General features: G+C 63.9%; 2 protein-coding genes and 1 long non-coding RNA gene across 8 annotated transcripts in view; 2 read left to right on the top strand and 1 right to left on the bottom strand.

Moving 5' to 3' along the window:
* Window positions 1–888, top strand: part of FAF2 (Fas associated factor family member 2) — a 31,683-nt gene extending 30,795 nt beyond the window's left edge. For all 6 annotated transcript variants that reach the window (XM_073355148.1, XM_073355143.1, XM_073355147.1 and 3 more), the window contains one exon: window positions 108–888. In XM_073355148.1, coding sequence (XP_073211249.1) covers window positions 108–290 — 183 coding nt within the window. In that variant the 3' untranslated portion in view covers window positions 291–888. The remainder of the gene's footprint in view (window positions 1–107) is intronic.
* A 1,056-nt stretch (window positions 889–1,944) lies between these two features.
* On the top strand, window positions 1,945–5,248 carry LOC140915491 (uncharacterized). The gene is made up of 2 exons (XR_012160182.1): window positions 1,945–2,495; window positions 4,302–5,248. It is a non-coding gene; the product is annotated as an uncharacterized lncRNA (long non-coding RNA).
* The window catches only part of RNF44 (ring finger protein 44), a 35,257-nt gene continuing 14,423 nt past the window's right edge, over window positions 5,076–25,909 (bottom strand). The window contains 11 exon segments of the mRNA XM_073355150.1: window positions 5,076–8,497; window positions 10,314–10,413; window positions 10,649–10,770; window positions 10,990–11,077; window positions 11,300–11,358; window positions 11,360–11,422; window positions 11,704–11,865; window positions 12,349–12,522; window positions 12,884–13,051; window positions 14,172–14,388; window positions 15,254–15,435. Of these exon segments, the coding sequence (XP_073211251.1) occupies window positions 8,435–8,497; window positions 10,314–10,413; window positions 10,649–10,770; window positions 10,990–11,077; window positions 11,300–11,358; window positions 11,360–11,422; window positions 11,704–11,865; window positions 12,349–12,522; window positions 12,884–13,051; window positions 14,172–14,388; window positions 15,254–15,360 (1,323 nt within the window). The 5' untranslated portion in view covers window positions 15,361–15,435 and the 3' untranslated portion in view covers window positions 5,076–8,434.

The following is a 25,909-nucleotide window of genomic DNA, read 5'->3' as shown; positions in this document are numbered from 1 at the left end:
CAGCCCGGCCCCCACACCAGGTGGGCATTGTAGTACCTCGCCCAGGACTGCAGGAATTACTGTGTGCTGCCTGTCCGTTAGCAAATGCCTCTGCGCTTCCCTTCCAGGTGATCCATGACTTCCTATTCTCCTTGAAGGAGAGCCCAGAGAAGTTCCAGATTGAGGCCAACTTCCCTCGCCGTGTCCTGCCCTGCCTCCCTACAGAGGAGTGGCCCAACCCCCCCACGCTGCAGGAGGCTGGACTCAGCCACACGGAAGTTCTCTTTGTTCAGGACCTCACGGACGATTGACACTTTTCCAAAACACGATGGAAGGAGAAATTCAGATTATTATTATAATACAATATTTTTTTTAAAGACTGCTGCGTACAAATGAGGGATCAGAGACCACGTCACCTGCGCCAGCCACTCTGTGTCTGCACTGGCACGAGATCCATGGCTCACCTACTCCCACGCACAGTCATCCCCTTACACTTGATGGCAGAGAGGGAGGGGGGCCACCATTGCCCTCCCCAGGGAAGGGCAGAAATGGCAGCTCTTGGTAAATATTGCTTCTATTGAAAATACTAGAGCCTCAAGGCCTGCCGTCTTGTGAAGATTTGATACTTTGCTGCTCCTGGTGGCCAAAGGACACTGCACCTGTGCAATGGGTTGGGGGCCTGCCTGTGTTGGGGAGGGGAGGGATGGACAGAATTTCTTCGGCTTCCCCCTGTGTATAAAAACCTTCCTTTTACTAGTTCTCTTGCTTTGTAATGACCAAAGGAGACTGGAGTTGACAATGGTATTAATTTTTTGATAAAGAGCTGGTTGAAGTTCTTAACGCCATGGGATCTTGCCCAGGGTTCTTAGCCTGCGTAGTGTAATAAACTCTGCCTCTAGCGTGCCTGTGCGAATGCTTCCTGGTGTCAGTCTTTCCTCTCCACACGGACTGCTCCCGTTCCATTCACAGGGGAGCCAGTCAGCTACGAGGCACCCACTGTAGAGGGTGGAGGGCATGTGTAGGGGGCATTCTGAGCTGGTTCTAATGACCTACCTGCACACACCGGGAATGGATCTTGTCTTAGGCTCCGTGTTGCAAGGTTAATCTACCTCTGTACTTGTCTTCATTCAGCCTTCTTGGCTCCAGGTGCTGTGGAGCAGCCATTGCCTGTGTCATGTCCAGGGTGACCAGACAGCAAATGTGAAAAATCGGGACAGGGGTGGGGGGTAATAGGAGCCTATATAAGAAAATGACCCAAAAATCAGGACTGTTCCTATAAAATCGGGACATCTGGTCTCCCTAGTCATGCCCAGTAGAATTGCAGAAGTCAGCACCTACTAACATGCCCTTTAAGAGATGAGCCAATCTAGGAACTCCTGCTGAGTGGGGCCCCATGAAGTGCAAGTGCTCTCCCTTGGGGTGCAGGGGAAGGCAGGTTGCCTTTGCTTTGCTGGCGGTCCAAAAATTCATTGGGTTTGCGTAGGGGTGAGTCTCAGGACTGACTAACCAGGGCTGGCCAGATACTGTTGTGCAGAAAGACAACATTGCCAGCTGTGGGGAGGCCTCATTTTAGTCACTCTGCTCGTACCTGGTGCGGGGAATCCTTGCTGTATGGTACCAGCCCTAGAGAAGTAGATCCATTCAAGCACCTTCCTTGTTCTGCAGCCTCATTCCAGCTAGTACAGGGCTGCACAGAGGAGAGGATTGGTTTGCCGCGGTTATTAAGGTCTCTGACCTGGCTCCTGAGTCAGGCTGCAGAATTCCCCCCTTCCTGTCATGCTGCCTTGCGGCTGCACGGAAAAGTTGTAGACTAAGGGAGGGAGGTGACCTTGAGGTCTCTCGGAGCCAAACAGTTGGAGTGTTTGTTACACTGGTGCTAACTGGAGTCGCTGCAGCTTACCTTCCTCATGTTGGCTGTTGCTCCTTTCCCAAAGGTGCTAGGCCCAGGGAGTCACAACCCTTCCCTGGCAGGTGCCCCTACCGCTGTTTGGGTTCCCAGCACTGCCAGGGAAAGTACAGCTTGCACCCCCATGTTTCTCCAGGGTAAGAGTTGAGAGGCAGACACCAAGTTCTAGTGGCTAAAGCCAGAGGCCATATATTTGTGGTGGCAGCTGGGGGACTTATCACAGCTATGCTTTTGAGTTCTGTAGAAGGGTAAGAGCAGAGAAAAGGAGCGTTAATTAGTCCTTTTAAAGAAGCCTAACCCATTTGTCCTGTTGATTTGTAGGTATTGATGGCTGAGTGCCCTCTCCCTTGACAGCCCACTGCTCATAGTCTGCTGCTTTCCCCAGGAAGGACCCAGGTATCATGTAAGGGAAGGCAGCAGGAGCCCTGCAAGGGAATCTATTGGTCCCCTTTCCTTTCTTTGGCTGCATCTCAGCCAGGCAGCCTGAAAAGACTCTTGCATCTTAAGTACGGGCCTTTTTGCTGACCGAGTGTAGAGACAGCGCTCTGGGCCACCTGAACAGAAGAACTCTCTGCTGAAGAAGTGCAGTCCTGGGTCTCTGCAGCCTGAGGTACTATCGGTGTGGTAACAACCACTGATCTCCCCCCCCGCCGCTTTGTCCTGTCCGACTCCCTGGCCAGAATGAGATTCCAGCAGGTCCCCTCACACCCCCTGGTTCCTCAAGCGAGCAGCAAGGATTAAAGGAAGAGGTGCAGCTGCCCCTATGCGGGCACAGAGCTCAAGGATGCCACAATCCCAGCACAGCTCTCTGCACAGAAAGCCCAGCTGCAGCCAGCCTGGGCTGGGTCACCTGAGGGAGCTGCAGAACAGGTGCTTCCCCCTTGTAGCCATGGAAGAGCCAACCTGTAGCATTTCACAACAGGATGCTGCCATCTGGCAGGTGCTAGCCCCTTGCACCTCCAGCAGCTGCTGGATCCCACCTTGGCACAAGCTGCATTTCAGGGTGGGTGATGTGATCCCTGTGTTGAAGGGGCGGGCATGCATGCTGGGTCTCTCCAGGCAGTCCCTTGGAGCTTGAGCTCCACCTGGGGAGAACATCTCCCTGCTCTCAAACAGGACCCAGGGCTGGACTGACAGTGGAAGCTGCAAGTGGGGGTACACTAGCCGGCCTCTCTGAAGGAGTAGCTGACTTCCTGTCAGGGAGCAGCCAGGGAATCACCAGCTGGGAAGTGGGGGAAGGTAGGGGAGGAGGCTAAGGAACTGGTTAACAAACTGGGAGGGTGCTAATAAAATTTGCAGATGACACAGCTGGGAGCGAGTGCCAGTCTGGAGGAGGACGGGAATATCATACACAAAGATCTGGATGGCCAGTGGCATAAAAATGGGATGAAATTTAATAGTGCACAGTACAAGGTCATGCACTTAGGCTAGCAACAAGAATTTTTGCTATAACGGGGATGTATCAGATGGAAGTACCTGAGGAGAAAGATCTGTGTGTATGGGCTGATCACAGGCTGGCAATGTGATATGGGATGTGAAAAAGGCTGATGCAGCAGGCAAGGTATTTCCAGTAGAGACAGGGAAGTGTTAGCATCAGTCTACAAGGCATCGGTGAGACCTCATCTGGAATAGTGTGTGGAGTTCTGGGCTCCCTGGTTAAGAAAGATGAATTCACACTGGAACAGATGCAGAGAAGGGCACCTAGGATGATCCAAGGAATGGAAAACCTACCTTTTGAGAGGAGATTCAGAGAGCTTGGCCTAACCGAACAAAGGCTGAGGGGAGACACAATTGCTCTCTATAAATACAGCAGAGGGATAAACAGCAGGGAGGGAGAGGAAGAGTTTAAGTTAAGGGCCAATGCTGGCCCAAGAACAAATGGCTCTAAACTGACCCTCAAGTTTAGGCTTGAAATTAGGTGAAGGTTTCTAACCCTCAGAGGAGTGAAATTCTCAAACAGCCACCCAAGGGGACCAGTGGGGAAAAAACCCAGTATCTCCTGTGGCCAGTTATGGGACACTAGAGGGTGAGGGCTCTGAGTTACTACAAGGAATTGTCACTCTACTACCCTCAGATAAGGGCCCAAAGCCAGTTCCCACACCAGGCTGCCCAGCACCTCACTTCTCCCCCCTCACCTGTGACTCCTGCTCCCCCAGTGACAGTCCGAGGCGGATTGCACTGCCCCTGCTCAGCATGAGGGAAGCCTGGCTCCAGGGCCATGGAGCCTGTGCTCAAGCGCTGAGCCCCTCAGAGGGAAGTTGCTACCTCTGCTCTAGATTTATTACCATTGACTCACCAGGGTGCTGCTTGCAGCCTGGCCCCCCGAGTTTCTCCAGGTGTGGAATCCCCCCAGGGAATGAGTTTCCTGTGAGAAGCCTCATTTCTGACATGCAGCTGCGCTGGTTTCTCCTTCCAGAATCGTGCTGACAGGAACGTGGGCCAGGCAGGGATAAGGTGGCACAGCCAGCCAGGACCCTGGCTTCCACCACCCAGCCTAGGAGGAGCGAAGCTGTACTCGCCTGCAGCACCTGAGCTGCACCTGGTGCTCGGAGCAGCCAGCAGCTTCAGTCCATTTCTGCCCCGTGGCTCCTGGTTACCGCTGCAGCAGGAAGACGGAATCCACAGCAAGCTGCTGTGGAGGGGGACTGCAGGTCCCACACAGCCGCAGGGGCAGGTGCCCCTGACAGCATGGAGCAGAGCCCAGGACTGTTTTGCCTGCTTGTGCAAACCTCATTTATCACTGGACACCGAGCGGGTCAGGAGCAAGGGGCTGCTTCCCCCCAGGGCCTGGCCCCCTGCTCCCATCAGTCACCAGGGTACAGCCGCGACTCTCACTTGCGGGCAGGGGTGGCCAGGCTCCTGCCCCCGTGCAAGGGCAACACGGACCCCTCCCCTCTTCGATCCCATAGGGAGGTGCAGCACCTGGAAGCTGCAGGCCCAGCATGCAATGCAGAAGGGAAGTGTGACTCAAGCTAGAGCATTGCATGCTGGGCCCTGCAGGCTCCAGGACATGGTGCCCGCTGTGCTGGGTGTAGACTTGGGGCCAGCCCCAGGCTGCCGGGAAGCTGACGACGTGATTGGCAGCTGGGGGAGCAGGCGTTGAGCCCCACGCTAAGCGGGCGAGCACCCGTGGCGCTCCATGGGCCAGCAGTAGCCAGAGGCAACGAGGAGAGAGAGGCTGGGTGCGGCGCATTGGTATACATCATACATTTATTAGTGAGTATCCCTCTCAAAATCAGCCACAACATTAAAAAAAATAATGATTGCACTACTTGATCAAGCCGAACTAGCAACTTCCATTTTAAAAAAAGTACAAATCTGTTAAAAATTTCAATCCGTATAATACACATGTATATAATACAACGGCCTAGGTGTGTGAAATGCTACAAACCCAATACGAGTCCAATGGAATGGAAAACCCACACACGTTTAGAGCTTTCAGAACCGTTTTCTCTATATATTAGCCTTTTCTCAAATACATACATGGGAAAATGAGGTAACTGTAAAATGTGCAAGTAACAGAGCAAAAAAATTATATATATATTTATATATATATATAGATAGAAACCTTTCTAACACAGAACACACGTCCTAGCACCGTCCAGGGGGGCCGCCGAGCTTTCCCTCTGGAGGGCCCGGGGACTGGAATAATAGAACAGTAAACAGTCCACTACCCCACCACAGGAACTCACTGGGAACAGTGGTATCTACAGCGCAATCAGCAATCACAAACATCCTAAATAACTGGGGGGCTGTTTTTAAATGAGACTTTAGCTGCTCATTGGAATAAATTCTGCAGCACACGAGCTGTGAGCTTTCGAGTCACCATCAAAAGAACCGTAAGGCTTTTCACGGGGCACCTGTAAAGGGGCTTGCTTTAAAACAGGGGGTGCTAACGCTGCTCCGAGTGGCTCTACACAGAGCCACGTCGCTGCGGCTATGTACAGAAGAGACCTTTGGTTATTTGTGTGGGTTGAAAGGGGGGGAGGGGGTGCTGGGTCTGAGCGGGTTGCCTGAGCTCAGGAGTGGGCGCTGGCCTGGCAGGCAGGAGAGGCCAGGGGGGCTGCTGGCTGGCCCCAGAGCAAACCCCAGCCCGATGCCTCAGCCGGCCGGAAGGGCAGCTCTCCCGGGACAGCGTAAAAGCTTCCGCCACAAACGGGATTGTGCATAATGGAGCAGCTGGGCCCCGTCTGGAGAATACCACGATTCCGCTGGCCACGAGAGCAGGAAGGGCCTTCGCTGCGGCCACGTGGAAGTGGCTGTTTTGCCACAGCCCGGCCTCCTGTGCCTGTGCCCCAGGCACAGGGTGCAAGAGGCCCGAAGAGGCCAGGCCGGGAGGCTCCCAGCTCTGCCTTGAGCTAACTTGGGGGGGCGGCTGGGGGACCATCCTCCTGGGACAGAGCCCCCCACCCACACGCTGCCAGCTGGATTCTGAACACCAGTCCCCCAACACCGACCACTGGGGGTCTGGCTTCCCGGGACCCCCCACCCCCAGCCAGGAACTCCGGTGAGCAGCCCGGCTCCTGCTGCCCGACCCCAAACCCTGCATGGCTGCGGAGATCCGGCCCAGTCCCCCTGGCCACGTCCCCAGACGTCCCCCCCTGCTCCAGAGCACAGTACTGCTGAGCCAGCGCATGGCACTGACCCGCTGTTTTAGAAAGGGGAGCCCCCACCGCCCCCCATCCACAAAACCCCTCACCCCACCCGCTTCCTGTCCTAGCTACGGCCACCATGGCCCAGCCAGGGCTTCCCAGCAGCAGAGCAGTCCCACCTCCCTGCCCCGCTCCACCCTGGGGGAGGGGGGCAAAGCCCCAGTCCGCCTGTGGGAAGCTCAGAGCACCGGGGGCCATTCTGGTGGCCAACCCTCGCCCCAGGTGCAAGTGAGCTGGGGGAGGGGTGGGGCACAGCAAACAGGAAGGGGGTGCTGCTCTCTCTGACCCCTCCCTCCCCCCCAACTTCTCACCTCTGGCCGGTGGAGAGGGAACATCAGCATGCGTCTGCTGGTTAAGCTGGCTCCTCCTCCCCGGGCTCCTCCTGACTCAGTTTACCTTGGGGGGAGGGGGGAAATGTCCTGAAAATCTTACGGTCCTCCTGAGGTGCTGGCCACGTGCAGCCCGGTGCCTGGCAGTAATCAGCTGAGCACAGAGCCCCTCGCCCCCGCTGGCCAGTGAGTCAATACCACGTTCCAAGCCGCCCAGACACGCATGCATATAGTGAACACCGACCCGGGGCTGGCGTCCGTCTCCCCCGCCCCAGGAAGAGAGTTCTTCTCGTTACGTCATGCAACACGACTTCCACGACAAACACTTCAGGCACCGGGCTGGCCGCTCCCGGGAGGCGTCTGGGCAGCACAGTGTGTGCACCCACAGGACCAGACCCAGGGCACAAGCAACAGATCATGCAGAGGCATTACCAGGGCACCTTCTCCTGGGGCTGGGGTGGAGGCAGAGGGAGGGGGGAGGGGGAGCACCAGCTCGGCTTCTCCATGATACAAGCTGGGGGAAGGGAAGATCCATAAATCAGTGCCCACCTGCTGCCCCCCAGCCCCCCACCGCTCAGCGCAGGGCCCTGCTGGGAGCCTCGTGGCTGCCCGACAGCTCAGCACAGAGCAGCTATAGCGGGGCTGGAGGTACAGGGGGGCTCCTCCGTCACCCTCTGCACAGGGCAGTTACAATTCACCTCGAGAATATCTAAAAATGGGGCCGGAGCCCGCTCCGGGGCCGCCTGCCCGGCAAGCCGGGACGTGTGGCATGCAGAGTCCTCACTCGGGCTCCAGCCACGGCGCAGGGGGCTCGCGCCGGGCACACAGGCAGGGATGGGTCAGCGAGGCGCGGGAAGGGTATAGCTGGAGCTCAGCCTGCTTCCCCACCCCCGTCCCTCACTCCTGGCAGAGCGGCCGGCCAGCCCAGGGGAAGGGAAGGACAGCGGAACTGGGGATCCTCCTGTCCGGGCTCCTGCGGGACAGTGCCAGGCCCCAGCCCGACCCGCTCTCCACGGGAGGCTGGACTAGGGGGTGGGAGAGGGCTGGCCCCCGGTAATGCCTCGGGTTGCTGGGCCTGGTGCACCACTGACCCTTTCCTCCTGCTGCCCGCCAGGGCTCCGTCCATCCCGGGCAGCTCGCCTGGCCCTCCTGCCTCGGGCTGCTGGTGCGATCAAACCTGCCAGGCTTCCTGCAGTGCCGTCCTCGCCGCGCCCGGGTCACGCAGCCACAAACCCAAACTCAAGAGAAAACCCAAACCCAACAGATAGAAAGAGCGGAAAGTGATGGCGCGAGGCCGGCGTCTTTGGGGTGCGCGGAGCACGGGGGGGCGCCTCCGCCCACACCCCCAGCACCATTCCGGGGCCAGCTCCGGCGCCGCGGGGAGCGCACCAGGCCCAGGGGGAGGAGGAGGGGTGTCCGGGATCCTAGATTGCTTCTATTCTCACCACAGCCGAGGAGAGCCTTGGGGCTAAGCGCACGGCCGGGCCCAGGGGGCGGGCTGGTGGCCCGGGCCCCTTGCCCAAGGTCCTCTTCCTCTAGTGAATTGTGCGGCAAAGTGTCTGTGAGCCTCACTCGGCCTCCCGGTGCACCTCGGACGCGTCCGCCCGGCAGATCGGGCATGTGCGGTTCGCCTGGGGGGGAAGGAGAGGAGGGTGAGACCAGCAGCCCTATCTCCTGGGGCCAGAGCACCACGTCCCCAGGGCGCCCCAGCCAAGAGACAGCCGCATTCGTCACCAGAGAACAGGGCTGTTCCCTGTGGTAGCTGGCTCTTCGGGTGCCGCCGTCAGCCAGGAACCCACGACACCGGGGGGCTGTTTAGAGAGCAGGGGCTGTGCACATAGACACGATATGCCCCTGTGCCAGCCAGCTGCCACCCTGCCCAGCTCCCACCCTGTGCAGCCGAGGGCTCTGAAAGCGGGCTGGGGGCAGGTGGTAGGGTAAGGAAACGCAGCACGTCCCTGCCCTCCCTGGGCATGGGAGCGTCCGGCACACAGGGCTGGCAGCACGGTGCTCCCAAGCCTGGCACCTGCCCCAGCTGCCAAGGGCGGCAGGTTACCCCACGGGCAGCCTCCCCGATCTCAGAGGCCTCTGGAGCAGGAGGTGGGACGTTGCCTGTGCCCTGGCAGAGAGTGGCTTGACCATCACATGGGGGCACTCGGCTGCCAACTGGCAGCAGGTGGAGATACTGGGACCAGGCAGTGTCTCTGCCCTCTGAGCCAGGCACACATGGGCCAGCAGCTTCTCCAGTGCTTTGCCCAGCATGTCCAAGGGGGCTCCCACCCCTTCCCCGCACATCTGCCCCACCCGGCCACAGCCCCTGCTGACAACAAGATCCTCCAGCAGGGAGCCAAGGTGCCGGCGTTGCTCTGCCCCTGGACCTCGGTCGTGGCTTTCCAGCATCCATCTAGCCACCGGAGGGGCGGATCTCGTCCCTCCCCTCAGTGGTGGGCCCCACACCCCAACAGGGCCACGGCTGCATGTCGCAGGAGTATCACTGAGTCATGGGTGCCAACAGGCCAGTGGATGCTGGGCTCTGCAGCAGAAGCCCACGGCCGAGCTCAGGAGTAACCCTGCACAGGGGCAGCACAGATGCGTCGGGCCCTGTGCCGGACCAGGCTGGGCCCTACCCAGAGCTGGGCTCAGCACCCCGGAGACTGCTCCTCCCCAGCCCAGGATGCAGGGCTTGTGGGCCTCCTCTTGGGGGACTTTGCCGTATCTCACTGCGGGAGTGCACAGCTCTGCAAGGCACCCTGCGTGGGCCTGGCTTTGGCGTCTGCCAGGGCGCAGCCTCAGCCCCCCGTTCTCCATGCCAGCCTGCTCGGCGGGCGCAGACAACGGCTGCTCGTCCCCCACCAAGACTCAGGAGCTCGTTTGCCCCGTGGGCTGTCGCAGGGGAGCGGCATGTGCGACCCCCGAGTCCAGCCGGGCAGGGCGGGGAGCAGCCGGGTTAGGGGCTGTCTGACCAGGCTGAAGGCTCTGGCAGGGTTTGAAGACGTCTAGCCTGAGCTAAGAAGTAGCGGGTTGCACGTGCGCCCGGTCCCGGCTCACGGCACGGGCAGCAGCAGGAGCTGGGTGGGGGGAGAGCACCCGACCCGCCCTTCGTGCCCTCACACGGGCGTGTGCATGGCCCCGAGGGACAGGGCAGTTCAAACACGCCCCGTTTCACACACGTGCGCTGCGGGGGATCCCCACTGACACACTCCAAGAACATCGGGTTTACCCAGAGGAATCAAGGGGGGTGGGGCAGCAAGACCAGCGATTCACCCCACCACTCCGCGGCCCCAGAAGCGGCCACCACCACCAGAGGGAGCTGCTGAAACCCGCTCCGGGCTCGGATTCACAGAGGCACCAGGCCCAGCGGCTCGGACACCCCCGAGCCCTCCCCGGGCTGGGCGCCCAGCCCCCGCCCCTGCGTATCCAGGCGGAAGCAGCCCCCAGCGCAGGTACCTTTAACCATTTGTCGACACACTTGGCGTGGAACTCGTGGTTGCAGGGCAGAACCCGGAGCAGCTGCCTTGCTTCGAAGTCGCTGAAGCACACGACGCACCTGGGGGGAGGGAACCGTCACCAGCCGCCAGCTCCACCAGAGCCGGAGGGGACATGCCGGGTCAGTGCAGTGCCCCGAGCCTGGCCCCTGCCCCGGCCCTGCCCCCGGGAGCTGAGGTACAGCCCGCATGCTCCAAGCCTGGCCCCCCGGGAGCTCAGATACACCCCCAATGCCCCGAGCCTGGCCCCTGCCCCCCAGGAGCTCAGGCACACTCCCCACGCCCAGCGTCACTCACAGGCTCTGCTCCGACTGGTGGCTCTCGGGGTTGAAGCGGTACGATGGGAGGTGTTCGATGTCTGCTTTGGTGAGGCCCCGCGGCTTGGCCTCGCCCAGCCGCTCAGCCAGGTTCAGCAACGCCTGGGGGCGGAACGGGGACACAGAGCTCAGCTCCCTCTTGAAACCCCATGCACAGGTCCCCAAGCCCCCCTGTCCAGGGGCCAGCAGCCCCTTCCCCAGCCCTCATCTGAGGGGTCCCAGCAGAGCGCCTACCCCTTCCCTGAGCGTCTGCCCCACACCCCCACGGCAAGATTCCTCCCCAGCGAGCGGCTGAAGTTCCAGCAGGAGAGGCGGGCGCACCTCGTAATTCTCCATCTCCACATCGTCCACATCCAGGTCGAGGCTGAGCGTGGGCCCCACGGCCGACGGCGACACGGGGAGCATCGAGCTGGGGAGAGAGGGGGCGGGGCAGTTATCCAAGAGCAGCGGGACCCTGCAGGATGTGTCGCACTGGGGAGGGGAGAGGGGCTTTTCCAAGGAACCACAACCCACCCCCCCACCCCCACAGCCCCCGGCGCAGCAGGCAACCCCTGGCGGGGCAGAGGCCTGACACCTGCCCCTGGGGGTGCGAGGGGACCCAGCCCCGCAGACGCCCCCCGCGGGTACTCACAGGAAGTACGGCAGGAAGCTGGGGTAGTAGGGGGGCGGCGGCGGCGGGGGGGGGGGGCGGCAGGGGCTGCTGCAGTCGGTATCGCTGGGTACTCAGTCGTCGTGGCATCATGGGCGGGTATGGCTGCAGGGAGAGAGCACGGGGCCAGGTGAGCGGCCCCTAGCCGGGAGGGGCACACCCGGCCCGTACCCCACCACACAGACTGGGCAGAGGGGGAGCAGCTGCCCCAGGCAGCCAGCGCAGGGGATCCGGGGCCCCAACTCCACCGAGGACACCCCTGCTTCCCACCAGCACGGCCCTGTCCCAGCTCCTCTCTGGGGGTGCAGCTGCGTTCCCCGAGCTCAGAGCCCTGGGGGGGAGGCTTCCCCCACCCCAGCCGCCCCACTCCCCACGCGGGGACTTACCACGCCAAATGGCAGATCTTGGTGCAGCGGGTCGTGGGGGAGGTAATGCAGCGGGACGGAGGGGGACAGCGCTGGGGCGTGGGGAGAGGGCGGGTAGGCGAAGCCTCCAATGGGATGCTGCTCCCCTCGCAACTCCACTTCATTGTCTATCCTCTGCAGAGGCTGGCGGGGGTGGGGAGAGAGAGCGTGAGTCAGTTACAGGGGTCCCTGCTGTGCACATGGGGCCGGGAGGAGCGGGGCTCGGTGACAGGGGACCCTGCTGTGCACACGGGGCCAGGGGCCGCTCTGCCCTGCCAGCGAAGCCCCCATGGGGATCGGCAGCTCACACAGACACCACCCTGCAGGAAACCTTGCCCTCCCTCCCACCTGCTCCAGACGCGAGTCCATCCCAGGAGCACGGCTGCAGCGTGGGCACTGGCCTGGCAACACGAGCCCCAGAGGTCACCGTGCCCGCCCTGCCCTGCCGAGCTTGCCAGGGCCAGGCAGAGCCAGAAGTGCCCCTGCCCAGCGAGGCTGCACGCCAGGCAGGGACCCCGGGGGGCAGACTCACCCCAGCCCATTCCATAGCCACAGGGTCTGCTCCATGGCCAGGAGCCCAGCCCATCCCCCGGCAGTACGCGGACACTGCCCCGTCCCCACACTCACCATGCGCGGGTGCTGGGCCTGCAGCGGCAGGAACTGGCCGAGGGGGGCCATGTGTGGGGGCTGGTGAGGCGGCACTGGTGGGGGTGGGTGCAGGATGTAATGGTCGCTGGAGAGGATGGGCGGGAAGGTCTGGTAGGAGACGGGCAGCTGCTGCATGGCACATGCCTGGATGAGCTGGGAAGGAAGGGAGAGCGCACGGGGAGGGGGGTGTCAGTCTCCCAGCACCCCACCCTCGCAGAGCCCCCTGGCTGCCCCATCCCCTGATCACCCAGCTGGGGAGGGGGCGGGGGCCAAGAGCCACAGGGTTTTGTGGCTGACAAAGGTGTCACAGGTCCAAGCAGATGTATCCCCGCCAGGCCACTCCCCCAATCTTTCCTTTTCAGGGCTCCGTCCAGAGCTCCTCTTGCCGGTTACCGGCCCCGCTCCCTCTCCCGCGGCACTTCCCCGCTTGGCGTGCCCAGAGCTCCCGCGCTGGGCCCAGGATGCCGGCTCCCCACAAGCCCCAGGCGGCAGGGGGTGGGCGCCCCGGACTCACCGGGGGCGGGAGGCAGCAGAGTGGGTAATGCTGCCCGCTGAACATCACGGAGCATGCGGGGAGCTGCTGCGTGCTGCACCCGGGGATGTGCTGGCCTGCGTGGATAGGAAAGCCCTGCGTGGTCACCGTGGTCACCGTGTAGGAGAGGGGGACAGGGCCCTGGTGCACCTGCAAAGGGAGACACATGAAGCACCATCAGAGGGGGCTCCTGGCACCAGCCTGCCCCAGCCACAGCTGAGCCCACATCCCCGTGGGGCCCTCGCAGCAGGCCGTGCGCTCCCGGGCCCAGCCCTGTGGCTCCCAGCACCTTGCCAGCGCAGCCCTTGGCTGGGCAGAGACCAGGCACGGCCCCTGGCAGGAGCAGCTCGAGGTGGGGCGAGGGGCTCCCCCTAAAAACAGCCTCTCTGGGCACCCAACCCTTTGGCACTGGGCATCTGCATGAGCAGAGGGGGACACGCCACAGGGCATCAGAGGACATCGCCCCATGGGTCATTCACCCAACAGCCCCGGGACCCTGGAGCTCAGCCCTTCCTGCAGGGGACGGGAGGCTGCCGAGCCGATTCTGGGCGAGCCAGGCAGGCACGGGGTCTCCAAGCGTGTGCACACGCAGCAGCGCCAGGCACGGCCACAGCGCACATCTGGGGGGGTCGGAAGGAGGCCTCCTGCCGCGGCACCCTGGCGGCTCTGGGCACAGATGGCCGCAGGAATTCAGAGTCTGGCTGCGGTTAGCTCTTGCTGAATAGCAGCTGGTGCGTGGCCAAGCTGGGCCGGCAAAGGCCCATACTCCGGACTCCATGGCCACGCACAATCTCCAGGGAGGAGACACACCCACCGCCTGCGGGGCTGCGGCTGGCCAGGCCAGCGGGCGCTCGGTGCCCCTTTGAGAGGGGGCGTCAGTCACACCGGATCGGGGGGCTGGGAGGCCTGCACTTTGCAGTAACAGCCTATCGGTTGGGCCCAGGACTCCCCTAGGGCTCTACACCAGCGGGCAAGTCAAGGGCTCAGCCTCTGCCCAGTTGGGTCCTTGGGCCCCGGCAGGCACCCCAGGAACCTGCGCAGGGCTGGACAAAGCTGCCACAGCAGCATGTCAAAACTTGTCTGCTACCCCCCTGGCTCCAGCCCCAGGGACACCCATTGGCACCTGGGTGATAACTGCTGACCTCTGGGACATGGGCCTGTGGGGAGGGGGCTCCGCAGGGACGTCACCCTGGCCCCCTCCCTGCTGGGGAGCTCCAAACCCCTGCCCCCCCTGCCTCCTGGGCCAGCGCAGTCCCCATCCCTGCCCTACCTGGTCGTGGAGATCCACCATGAATGGGCTCTGGTGGGGCGGGTGAGCGGCTGGGTGAAGCATTCGTGGCGGCGTGCTGGCGAGAGCGTGCGCTCGGGGCTCGTCTACAGGGAGGCGCTGCTGCGGGGGGAAGGCAGGGTGCAGGTAGTTCTCATCCTGGGCCAGCAGGGTTTGCAGAGGTCGGTCGCGTCGTCCCCACAGACGCCTGGACGCGGGGCTGTGCGGCCGCCATGGGGAAGAAACAGACCAGGAATGACCTCAGGGCCCTGCAGCTGGCACAGACTGGGCAGTGCCTGGGCCAGCCCCACGCAGACATTACACCCCGGGACAGCAGGGGGAGGGGCTGGCAGGTCTCAGACCACAGCAGCACTGACCATGCGGGGCTGGTGCTGCGTGGGACACGTGGGGTCGGAGCAAACCCGGCTAGGAGAGCACCCTGGGTGTGCAGAGAGCTGGGACATGAGGTCCCCCTCAGCATCCCCCGAGGCGCGGCTCCTGCGGGGCTCAGTTGTGAGTCTGCCCGTGAGTGCCAAGTTCAGACCAACACACCTCTAGCCCACCCCATTCCCAGGCAGGGTGAGCCTTGCCTGCCTGGCTGGAGTCGGATACACTGGGGCCGGGGGCGCCCGGCCGTGCTTGGCTTTGCCCCAGCAGGTGAGGTCGGCCAGGCCCCCGAGCTGACAAGCCCCCCGAGCTGACAAGCCCCCACGCTCTGAGTTCCGGATGCACTGCCGTCTGTCCCGCCAGGCTGCTCGGAGGAAACGGGCACAGCCTCAGGCGTGGGCCGTTAGCGTTCCAGGGGTGTCCCCGGGGAACCAGAGCCCGGGGCCATGCTGGTCACGCGGCCAGGGGGGCGCCCGGGACGTTATGAATCACTCCTCCTACCTGCCCACTAAGATCCCAAGCAGCTGCTGGGCGGGCAGGGGAGATCCCCTTCCTCCCACTGCAATGGCCCCAGAGCTCTCCCGGTGAGCCATGGCTGTCCCAGCCCTGCCCATGGAGGAAGCTGAAGGAAAGGCGCTCCTTTGGCGACAGCCAGCAGGCGGTGGCAGGGGCACTCCCGGGCAAGGGAGGGACTGTACCTTCGCCTGAGGTGCTCGGGGCTGCTGCAGGGTCCCCCCGAGAAACGCCGCGGGTTGAAGGGGGCAGAGGGAGGCCGCCTATTGACTGCCAGTTCCCATGGTCGCATTGGTGACGACGGGGAGGCAGAAGGGCGCGCTGGGCCTCAGGCTCCGAGCGGGATGAGACACCAGCACCTCACAGCCTGCCAAGAACGAGAAGGCAGTGAATCCCCAGCCCTGCGGGCCGCCCGGCGCACCCTGCCCAGGGCTCTCCCACCCATAGGCAACAGCACCAGGGGCCTCTGCCCTGGTGGGACCCCTACTTCACGCCCCTCCCGCACACAGACCGTCTGTCTCCATCTCGCTCTCTCCTCTGATCCCCAAGTCCCTGCCCGGCGCCTCCCCCGTGCGCTCCGCTCCACCTGCCCCCCAGGGCTGCCGAGAAACCGACACGCTCCCATTGCTGCTCCCCTCCTGGGGCAGGAGAAGGCGGGGAGTGCAGGGCACAGGCCGTGAGTGCCAGGCCAGCGGTCTACACACGCAGGGGCCCCCCAGCAGGGCGGGGCAGACAAGGGAGAAACGGGAGCGAAGGAGGAGAGGAGGGCACGAAAGCAGCCGTGCCAAGGAGAACCCGGGGGGAAGGGGGCTGACCCCCGGCTCACACCCCTGCTCCAGGCCAGCTGACAGTTCAGCAGCACAAGGGCCTGGGCATATTCTATTCAGCGTGGTAATGAGGCAGTTAACAGCTGGCCCCGCAGCGCGGGTGCCCCCAGCGGTGACCCCGACGGCCTCCTGCGAGGGGCTGGGCAGCTCTCACTCCATGCCAGCATCTAAACCCCTGGGATTAACATTTTTGTAATGCTTTCCCACAATGCCCAGGGCTTGGCGAGGCCAGGCACCCGCCGTACCAGGTTCCCATAGCGTCTGCACCGCTGACAGTCCCAACGGCACAACGAAGCTGAGCGCCGGGAGGGGCCAGCCCCCACCCCCAGCCGTGCCATCTTGCGGGACGTGGCTGGGTTGGGGCAGCACAGGATGGGCGTGTGGCTGGGCTGCTGCTCACAGCGGGAGGGACGTCACTCGACTAGACAAGCCTCCGGGCGCCACCGGGGACAGGAGCCGACCTGCTGCCACCGGGTCCTGCTGGGCTCCGGGCCGCGCGCAGGGGGCTGCTCTCCCTGGGGACCCGTGCATCTCGCAGCTAGCGCCAGGGCTCCTGGGTTCTCCTCCCACTTCTGCTACTGCTGGGCCACGCCTCTCCCCCGCCGTGGCCCTGAGCCGCCTGCCCAAGCGTGAGAGACTCCGGGCTCTGGCGTCTATAAAGCCCTTGGGTTCAAACCGCAGGGCGGCGCCTGCCCTGTAGCTGTGAGCAGGGGCAGTTAGCGGGCCCTGGCCCCTCCTGGCTGCAATGGTAGAGAGAACCGGAATGCTACGCCTTCCCCCGCCCATCCAGTGCTGCTCCCCAGCCTGTCAGCACCAAGGGGCTCCCCCATTCTGCCAGCTTGCCCGCTCCACGCTCAGGTGTCACACTGTGGGCCGAGGAGCCTCAGGGAGGCCCCCAGGGAGCTGGGTTCGGGTTTTCTCCACATGGCCGAGCGCACCTGGCCCAAGCTCCGCAGTAAAGCCTCAGCCGGGCACGGGGCGCTGGCCCGGCTCACACAGCTGCTGGCTCCGCACTGGGGCACACACCTGCTGGGCAGGTGGCTCTCATGGGGCTGAGCCCGCGGCAGGGAGAGAAGGGGGCTCAGCCAGCCACAGCCTCAGCCTCCCCATCCCTGCAAGCACCACAGCTCTGCACCAGCCAGCGCCCCAGGAACGTCCTGGGCCCCTCGCTACGCCAGGCCTGCTGTCGTCACCAGCCCCCTCCACTCCACAGCACCTTCAAGGGCCCCCTATGCAGGCTGCTGCCCGGGACCTGCCCTCCTGCCGCTCAGGTCAGCCAGCTCCCAGGGCTCCACCCCCCTCCCCGGGGACACAGGCACTGTCAGCGTCCCTCCTGGGGGCACCCGGCCCGCCCCATCTCGGGCATCAGCGCAGGGGGGGGGATGAGCCTCCACCCTCCCTGCGGCTCCCCAAGAAGAGCAGAGCCCGAGGGGTGCCGTGGGGCAGTCACACCGGGGCTAGGCACTGGTGCGATGCTCCTCCCGGAGAGCCCATTGCGAGAGGGCAGGGACCACGTTCTCCACAAGGGTCTGGAGATCGGGAAGTGTTGACGCCCCCAGGGTGCCACCTTCCCCTTTTACTCCTATCCAGGAGCTTCATTCGTTCCTTAGCTGGCCAGCCGCTCTTTGGGGCAGGGAGCAGCTCTCTCTGCTCTGCATCTGCACAGCACCAAGGGGCCCGTGGGCAATACAGTGATACACACAATCAACACAAAGGTGAAACAGCATCCCACGATAGGGAGGTGGGATTACTGAAAAACCCGCCCTGCTCCCCCAGAGATCACAGGCAGATGTAATCACGCAGGCCCTGTCACTGCTGGCCAAGTGAGCGGGGTCCGAAGGCTGCGGACCCCCCCACTGCCAGCTCACACCCTTGGCCGCACTAGAGCTCAGTACCGTGTCAGCACATGCATTTCCCAACAGTTCCCAGGGCAGGAAACGCCCCCTAAGAACTTCGACTGAAACCCACCTGCTGGGCGAGGCTCTGCTAGGGCAGCTGGCCCCCTGCAGCTGTCGCTCAGCCAGCCGCCCTCACTGGGCAGGCGTGGACCCCTGACCCAGACCAACCTCTGAAATGTCACACAGAGGCTGGCCTTCCCCCACAGGGGCACCACCCCAGTGCTTCCACGGGGAATCCAGCTCCTGCTCCAGATTCTTAGCTTTAATTATACATTAGCCCTTCTGGGTGCAAAGATAACCATCCCACTGTGACTCAAGCTTGACCCAGGAATGATGTCTGGCTGAGTCCGCAGACAGCCTGAAGCAAGAGCTGTGAGGGGCATGAGCTGCTCATACACCTCAACCAGCTGTTAACTCTGGAACCTAATAATGGTGATTTAAGTGTCAGTCTCAACTATTTCACTGCTGATCAAAGCACACTGGAAAGGAGAGGGAGGCGCTCAGATGCCTAAATAAAGCAAGGCCACCAATCCAATAGCCCCACTGCCACTCAGGCTTTGGGGAGGAGTCTCATTTTGCCATAACTTTTCCTACCCGCCCTCGATTACAGAGCACTTTCAAGCCCTGCCTAGAAACACCAAGTTCCCTGAACTGTAGGGGCATCCTGAGAAACACATTATACACCAACGAGAGACGAGACGCAGACATGGCACTATCTGAAAGGACTGAGTTTTAGAAGAGGCAGAAAACTATAAAGCGAAGCCCTTTGTAGCTTCAGCAGCGCTGGGCCGCCCAGAACGCCCCGTCCTGACTGCAGAGATTCAAGAACAAAAGGCAGCACTTCCAAGGAGGGAGCGTAATGTTCCCCACCCCCGGGACAGTGCTCCGCGAATAACTTCTGCTCTCTGTGCACCCAAAGAGTCACAGGTGGCAAAGCGTTAGCAATGCAGAGGCAGGCTGGCCAGCGGTTAGTGCACTAGGACCCAGGAGACCCGGGTTCAGGTCCCTGCTCCACCAGTCACCCAGCTTAAGGCCTGAACTCCTGTACATCTCAGGCCACCCCACGCCAGGCCCAACCACCGGGAAAGCGCCATAGTCCTCCAGAGACTGAACTGCTGGCTGCATGCCATGGGCAGAGAACGGGAGCGCTGAGATGCACCAATGCCCGAGGCTCCTGCAACGGCAGGGAAGCGACTTAATGTGAGATAGCCAGACAATCCCAGCAAGCGACCTGAGCCCCACGCTGCAGAGGGGGACAAAACTCCCCAAGGTCCCTGCCAGTCTGAGCTGGGGCAAAACCCCTTCCCGACCCCACACATGGTGATCAGTCAGATCCTGACCATGTGAGCAAGAACCAGGCAGCTGAGAGACAGACTTCCTGGTGCCACCTCAGAGCCCCCGAGGTCCCCTTATCTGAGAGGGCTCCGCGAGGCTTCAGAGAAAGGAGACAAAAACCCAAACCAGAATACACCGGGCGGGGAGTGGGTTTCCTTCCTGACCCTACAGGTGACCAATGGAAGCCCTAAAACATGAGCTGTTAGAAAGAGAAGACGTAAAATGGCCCCCCAGGCTGCTGACCCCTGCCCCCCCTCCCCACCACAGGTAACCCCGCCATACAATCCCACTCATACATCTGTATGAAAGATAATTATGTTGCTCTCCCTCCACTGTTCCTGTGGGGCAGCTGGTCCAGAGCCTCACCCCTCTGCTGGTTAGACCCCTTCTCATTTCCAGCCTGACCCCACTCCTGGCCATTTGGCCTGGGACCAGCACTGACCTCTAGCTCCACCAGCCCTGGGCCCTCCCGTTGTTCACCCCCGACCTGCATCTCTGGACAGCAACCAGATCCCTGCTCAGCCCCGGCTTTGCTAGGCTAAACGCATGAAGTGCTTTTTGCTTGTCTCGGAGGACCGGCCCTCCACATCCCAATCACCACCACAGCCCTTCTCTGCACCAGTTCCTGTCTGAATTCATCTTTCCTGGACACGGGTGACAAGAACAGTGCACAGTATTCCAGAGGAGGACTCCCCAGGGCCTTGTACAACGGCGTTAACGCTCCTCTCTTTCTACTGGAAACATCGCCTGACCCAGCCTAGGATAACACATGCCTTTCTCACAGCCCCATCACACCGGCAGCTCACGGTCACCCTGTGATCGGCCTACACACCCAGGTCCCCCTCTGTCAGTTCCAACTGAGGAGCCCCGAGCTTAGAGCGCAAAGTCTTGTTACTAGTCTCCAAGAGCATGACCTTGCCCTTGATGCTATTAAACGTCATCCCTTTTCTATTACTCCAGTCCTCAAAGGCATCCCATTCTTCCTGAAGAATATTCCGATCCTCCTCTGTACTGACGATCCCTCCCACCTTTGTGTCACTGTCCTCACTTGGGCTGTCCCTGCACCAGTTCCCCACCTGTGAAATGGGGATCACACTGTTACCCTGCCTCAGATACTACACAAATGGAGGCCCTGTAAGTCCCATACACCGACAGAAAACAGCACCCTACATAGACACATTTCATCTGAGCTATCGGGGGGTAGCTATGTTAGTCTGTATCCACAAAAACAATACATCTGTTAGTCTTTAAGGTGCCACCAGTCTCCTTGTTGTTTTCATTTTAGCTGAACATTTCAGGGGGTTCTGAGCCGACAGCTGACCAGCCAGGAACTTCTCCCCAGACCATTCAGAGCTGAAGGTCGGGGCATGTGCTAGTCAACAGCCATTAACTCAAAGATGCACCAACAGCCTGTGTGGTGGCAGAGAGGCCAGAAGTCCCAAGTAATCTCTGCTAGAAACTGCCAATTTATCGGACTCAGTTATATTTGCCAACCTCCATCTTCCTTTTAGATCAGACCATGGGCCTCTCTCCACAGCAGCAAGACGCGCAATCGGAGAAAAAACCCCAAGGAACTAGCACAACTCAGCAAGAGAGGCTGCCACGGCTCTGCACAAAATGTGGCCAAACCTCGGCCCGGCTCAGGCACCGAGCTACGAAGCACGTGTCCCACACAAGGGCTCACAGAGGCACTGTTGGGAGAGACTCTCAGGAGACCCAAGGAAGTGCCTTAGCAAGCAAAGAGAACTCGCAGCATTAGAAGCAGCACCGATCAGGCTTTGGGGGATCCAGACTCGCTACTTGCAGGGGGGCCCCTTTACAGAGGTGCGGGGAGCCATGCACACCCTGAGAGACAGCACAACCAGAGCAGGCGCGCAGGAGACCCCAGCAGCCCTGAGTCACCACTCCTGAGGGTGGGTCATAGGAAAGAAAGCAGCCCAGGCGGCCAGTCGCCTTCAGTTCACAGGAAGGCCCTCCGACAGCTTCGAGCAGGCCCCAGGGGTCGGGGGATCTCTACGCCCCCAATGAAGGCTGTCCCCTTCCTTCCTCCTTCCCACTTAATGGTGCAGGCCTCTCCACTCCACCCCCATGGCTAGGCAGGTGTCTCTGCTCCCCTCCCAGCAGAGAGGGCAGTGGGGAGAGCTCCAGGACCACTCCCTACCTGGAGTCCTGGGGGCTCACGCTCAGCCCTCAGTTTGTCGCCCTTCCAGTCCCGTTACTGCTGCCCTTTGCCTTCGCTAACGTGCTTATACAACATCCAGCTGCCCACACCCCAGCATCTTCCTGGTGCAGCTGCGCCGGACAGCGGGGGCAGAGGCTTACCACCCTGTCACTTAACCTGCAGGATGGTAAAAGCCTCTGTCTACACTACAGGGAGAACCAGGGGCCTATATTCCATTCTTAGCGGCCCCTCCCTCTTTGCCTTGACCACGCCCCCTCCTCCTCCTGCCGTGCCGCAGGGCCGCTCTTTGAGACAGAACTGTACTGTGTGGGAAAACCGCTGCCACAAACAGAGCCAGACAAGAGCATTCACACCCCCCATCTGGTAGCACAGACCAGCCCTCCAAGCCTCTCTTGGCTAAGGGGAGCCTCCTCCAGCACATACATGCCCTCTGGACCAGCCCCCTAATATCCATCATCACCCCAAATTCTCCACACCCCCCCTTGCATTCCAGAGCCTGCCCACCCCGAGGACGTCACCCCAGTACACCCCTGCTGAAATCCTCACCCCATCTCCACAGGCCAAAGGCCCAGCAACTCCCTTCTCGACAGCCTCCCCAAATCCCAGCCCCTGGGCTGCCACCTTCTCACAACCATTTCACCAGCCCTCTTCCCAGACACACCCTCTGCCTCCCCGTTCCCCCCCCACCTCGCACTGGGCTCCTCCATTCTTTCACACCGTCTCAAGGTTGTTGTTCCAAGGACCTTCTCCTCCGCCACTCCCACCATCTGGAGAAACCTCCCGCCTATTTATTTACTCTGCTCCATCTGTTTGCCAGTGCCAGCTGTAACCTCTTCACTCCTGGGTAACTCCCCTTCGCTTCTCTCTGCCCCACCGCGGCTGGCTCACAGACACTGGGGGACGCTGTTTGCAGGAGAGATGATACACAAAGGGGCCAGGGCCAGACTGTCCCTTTCATTGCTCAGGGAGGAGACTAGAAAAAACCAGGAACTCTCCGGGCTGGAGCTCTGCGGTCACTGCCCAGGGCAGATGCGCACACACCCCGCACCCTTGGGCGCACAGGGGCTGGGGGCGAAGGGGAGTAGAACTGGGGCGGGGAGGGACAGCTCAGTGGGTTGAGCACTGGCCTGCTAAACCCAGGGTTGTGCGTTCAATCCCCGAGGGGGCCATTTAGGGACTTGGGGCAAAAACTGGGGATTGGCCCTGCTTTGAGCAGGGGGTGGGACTAGATGACCTCCTGAGGTCCCCTCCGACCCTGATAGTCTATGGTTAACTGCACAAGCGCCAAATATCCAAGGGAACACTCCACGGGGGTCTTGCCTCCTGCCCCCTACAGCTAGAAACTCCCCAGCCTGGGTCTGGGGGCACCCCACCACCACCCCACCCCACCCTGCAGGCGCCCCAGGAAAGGGCCCAGGCGGCCGAGGAAGCAGCAGGAGAAAGTCAAACTAAGTTTGGGGGTCACCAGGCGCTGCACTTCGCCACCTCCCCCCCCCGGGCACCCCTGGACCCAGCCTCTCCGGCAGCGCCCCCAAATCCACGCCCCCCCCGGGGCAGGGGGCAGGGCCAGGCCCCCCCCCCGCGCTGGGCCGGCCCGCGCGTGCCCGACCCCGGGCCATGTGCTCGGGGCCACACAAAAGCAACAACAAAGGGAGCGGGGCCGCGCCGCGCCGAGCCGAGCCGAGCCGCACGCGGGAGCCCCCCCCCCCCCCGCGGCACGTGTCGCCTCCGCCGCCCCGGGGCCGGGGGGGGGCAAGGGGGGGCAGGCGCCGCGGCCGCCGGTGCAAGGACCCCGGGGAGCCCCCGCCCGGCCCTACCTGGGGTCCCGCGGCTCCGTGTGGGGGGCGCCCGGCCCCGCCCCGCCCGCGGGCCCCGCCCCGGCCTCTGGCCCTTTAAGACCCGACGGGGAGCGGCGGCGGCCGGGGCGTTTGATTCACAACATTTGGGGCCGGGGGCGCGCGCGGGGGGGGGGCGCGCGCGGCAGGGCACGTGACCGGGCGCGTCACACTCCACCGCCATCTTGCACCGGGGTGGGGGGCGGGCCGAACCCCTCCCCCCCGCCGTGCGGGGCACCCGGGCACGGCGTAACCAGGGGCAGCGGGTATCCTAGCAACCGTCGCCGCGCAGCGCGGGAGGGGAGGGGACGGGGCGGGGGCCTAGCAACCAGGGGCGCCGCGGGACCGGCCAGAGCCCGCGAGAGGCTGCACCGGGCCCAGCCCGCCCAGCGCACAAGGCCGGCCCCGATCCTGAGCCCCCAGGCCCCGATCCTGAGCCCCCAGGCCCCGATCCTGAGCCCCCAGGCCCCGAGCCGGCCCCGATCCTGAGCCCCCAGGCCCCGATCCTGAGCCCCGGCCCAGAGCCGGCCCCGATCCTGAGCCCCCAGGCCCCGATCCTGAGCCCCGGCCCAGAGCCCCCCCCGCCCGCTCCTGAGCCCCAGGCCCCGATCCTGAGCCCCGGCCCAGAGCCGGCCCCGCTCCTGAGCCCCCAGGCCCCGATCCTGAGCCCCGGCCCAGAGCCGGCCCCGCTCCTGAGCCCCCAGGCCCCGATCCTGAGCCCCGGCCCAGAGCCGGCCCCGCTCCTGAGCCCCCAGGCCCCGATCCTGAGCCCCCAGGCCCCGATCCTGAGCCCCGGCCCAGAGCCGGCCCCGCCCCCTCCTGAGCCCCCAGGCCCCGATCCTGAGCCCCGGCCCAGAGCCCCCCCCGCCCCCTCCTGAGCCCCCAGGCCCCGATCCTGAGCCCCGGCCCAGAGCCGGCCCCGCTCCTGAGCCCCCAGGCCCCGATCCTGAGCCCCGGCCCAGAGCCCCCCCCGCCCGCTCCTGAGCCCCCAGGCCCCGATCCTGAGCCCCCAGGCCTCGATCCTGAGCCCCGGCCCAGAGCGCCCCCCCCGCCCGCTCCTGAGCCCCCAGGCCCCGATCCTGAGCCCCGGCCCAGAGCCCCCCCCGCCCCCTCCTGAGCCCCCAGGCCCCGATCCTGAGCCCCGGCCCAGAGCCGGCCCCGATCCTGAGCCCCGGCCCAGAGCCCCCCCCGCCCGCTCCTGAGCCCCCAGGCCCCGATCCTGAGCCCCCAGTCCTCGATCCTGAGCCCCGGCCCAGAGCGCCCCCCCCGCCCGCTCCTGAGCCCCCAGGCCCCGATCCTGAGCCCCGGCCCAGAGCCCCCCCCGCCCCCTCCTGAGCCCCCAGGCCCCGATCCTGAGCCCCGGCCCAGAGCCCCCCCCGCCCCCTCCTGAGCCCCCAGGCCCCGATCCTGAGCCCCGGCCCAGAGCCGGCCCCGCTCCTGAGCCCCCAGGCCCCGATCCTGAGCCCCGGCCCAGAGCGCCCCCCCCGCCCGCTCCTGAGCCCCCAGGCCCCGATCCTGAGCCCCGGCCCAGAGCCAGCCCCGCTCCTGAGCCCCCAGGCCCCGATCCTGAGCCCCGGCCCAGAGCCCCCCCCCGCCCCCTCCTGAGCCCCCAGGCCCCGATCCTGAGCCCCGACCCAGAGCCGGCCCCGCTCCGGAGCCCCCAGGCCCCGCTCCGGAGCCCCCAGGCCCCGCTCCTGAGCCCCCAGGCCCCGATCCTGAGCCCCGGCCCAGAGCCCCCCCCGCCCGCTCCTGAGCCCCCAGGCCCCGCTCCTGAGCCCCGGCCCAGAGCCGGCCCCGCTCCTGAGCCCCCAGGCCCCGCTCCTGAGCCCCGGCCCAGAGCCCCCCCCGCCCCCTCCTGAGCCCCCAGGTCCCGCTCCTGAGCCCCCAGGCCCAGAGCCGGCCCCGCTCCTGAGCCCCAGCCCAGAGCCCCCCCCCCGCCCCCTCCTGAGCCCCCAGGCCCCGCTCCTGAGCCCCAGCCCAGAGCCCCCCCCCCGTCCCCTCCTGAGCCCCCAGGCCCCGCTCCTGAGCCCCGGCCCAGAGCCGGCCCCGCTCCTGAGCCCCCAGGCCCCGATCCTGAGCCCCGGCCCAGAGCGCCCCCCCCCGCCCGCTCCTGAGCCCCCAGGCCCCACTCCTGAGCCCCAGCCCAGAGCCCCCCCCGCCCCCTCCTGAGCCCCCAGGCCCCAATCCTGAGCCCCGGCCCAGAGCCCCCCCCCCGGCCGCTCCTGAGCCCCCAGGCCCCGATCCTGAGCCCCAGCCCAGAGCGCCCCCCCCGCCCGCTCCTGAGCCCCCAGGCCCCGATCCTGAGCCCCGGCCCAGAGCCGGCCCCGATCCTGAGCCCCGGCCCAGAGCGCCCCCCCCGCCCGCTCCTGAGCCCCCAGGCCCCGATCCTGAGCCCCGGCCCAGAGCCGGCCCCGATCCTGAGCCCCCCAGGCCCCGCTCCTGAGGAGCCAGCCCCCCGAGCCCCACTCCTGATCCCCCCAGCCCAGGCTGGGGGCCGGCTTCTCCCCGGGCGATTCTGTCGCTGTGTGGGGCGGAAGGGTTGGACCCTCTCCCTGCAGCCCCAGGACCCGAGCCCCACGGCGCCCCGGTGAGCGGCCCCACGGAGAGCCCCTGGGACGGCGGGTTACCCAAGGCCAGGGAGCTGCGAGGAGGAGGAGGAGGAGGGATACTGTCCTTCGGCACTGGACCGTGAGCGTGTCCCAGCGTGACCCCAGCCGCCCTCGGCCAGGCCTCTCTCCCCTGCACGATTTGCACGGCCTGGGCC

Source organism: Lepidochelys kempii, chromosome 8 (genome assembly GCF_965140265.1).
Source record: "Lepidochelys kempii isolate rLepKem1 chromosome 8, rLepKem1.hap2, whole genome shotgun sequence".
NCBI lineage: Eukaryota > Metazoa > Chordata > Testudines > Cheloniidae > Lepidochelys > Lepidochelys kempii.
The sequence above is the reverse complement of the archived record's forward strand: the minus strand, read 5'-3'. Positions and strand labels throughout refer to the sequence as shown.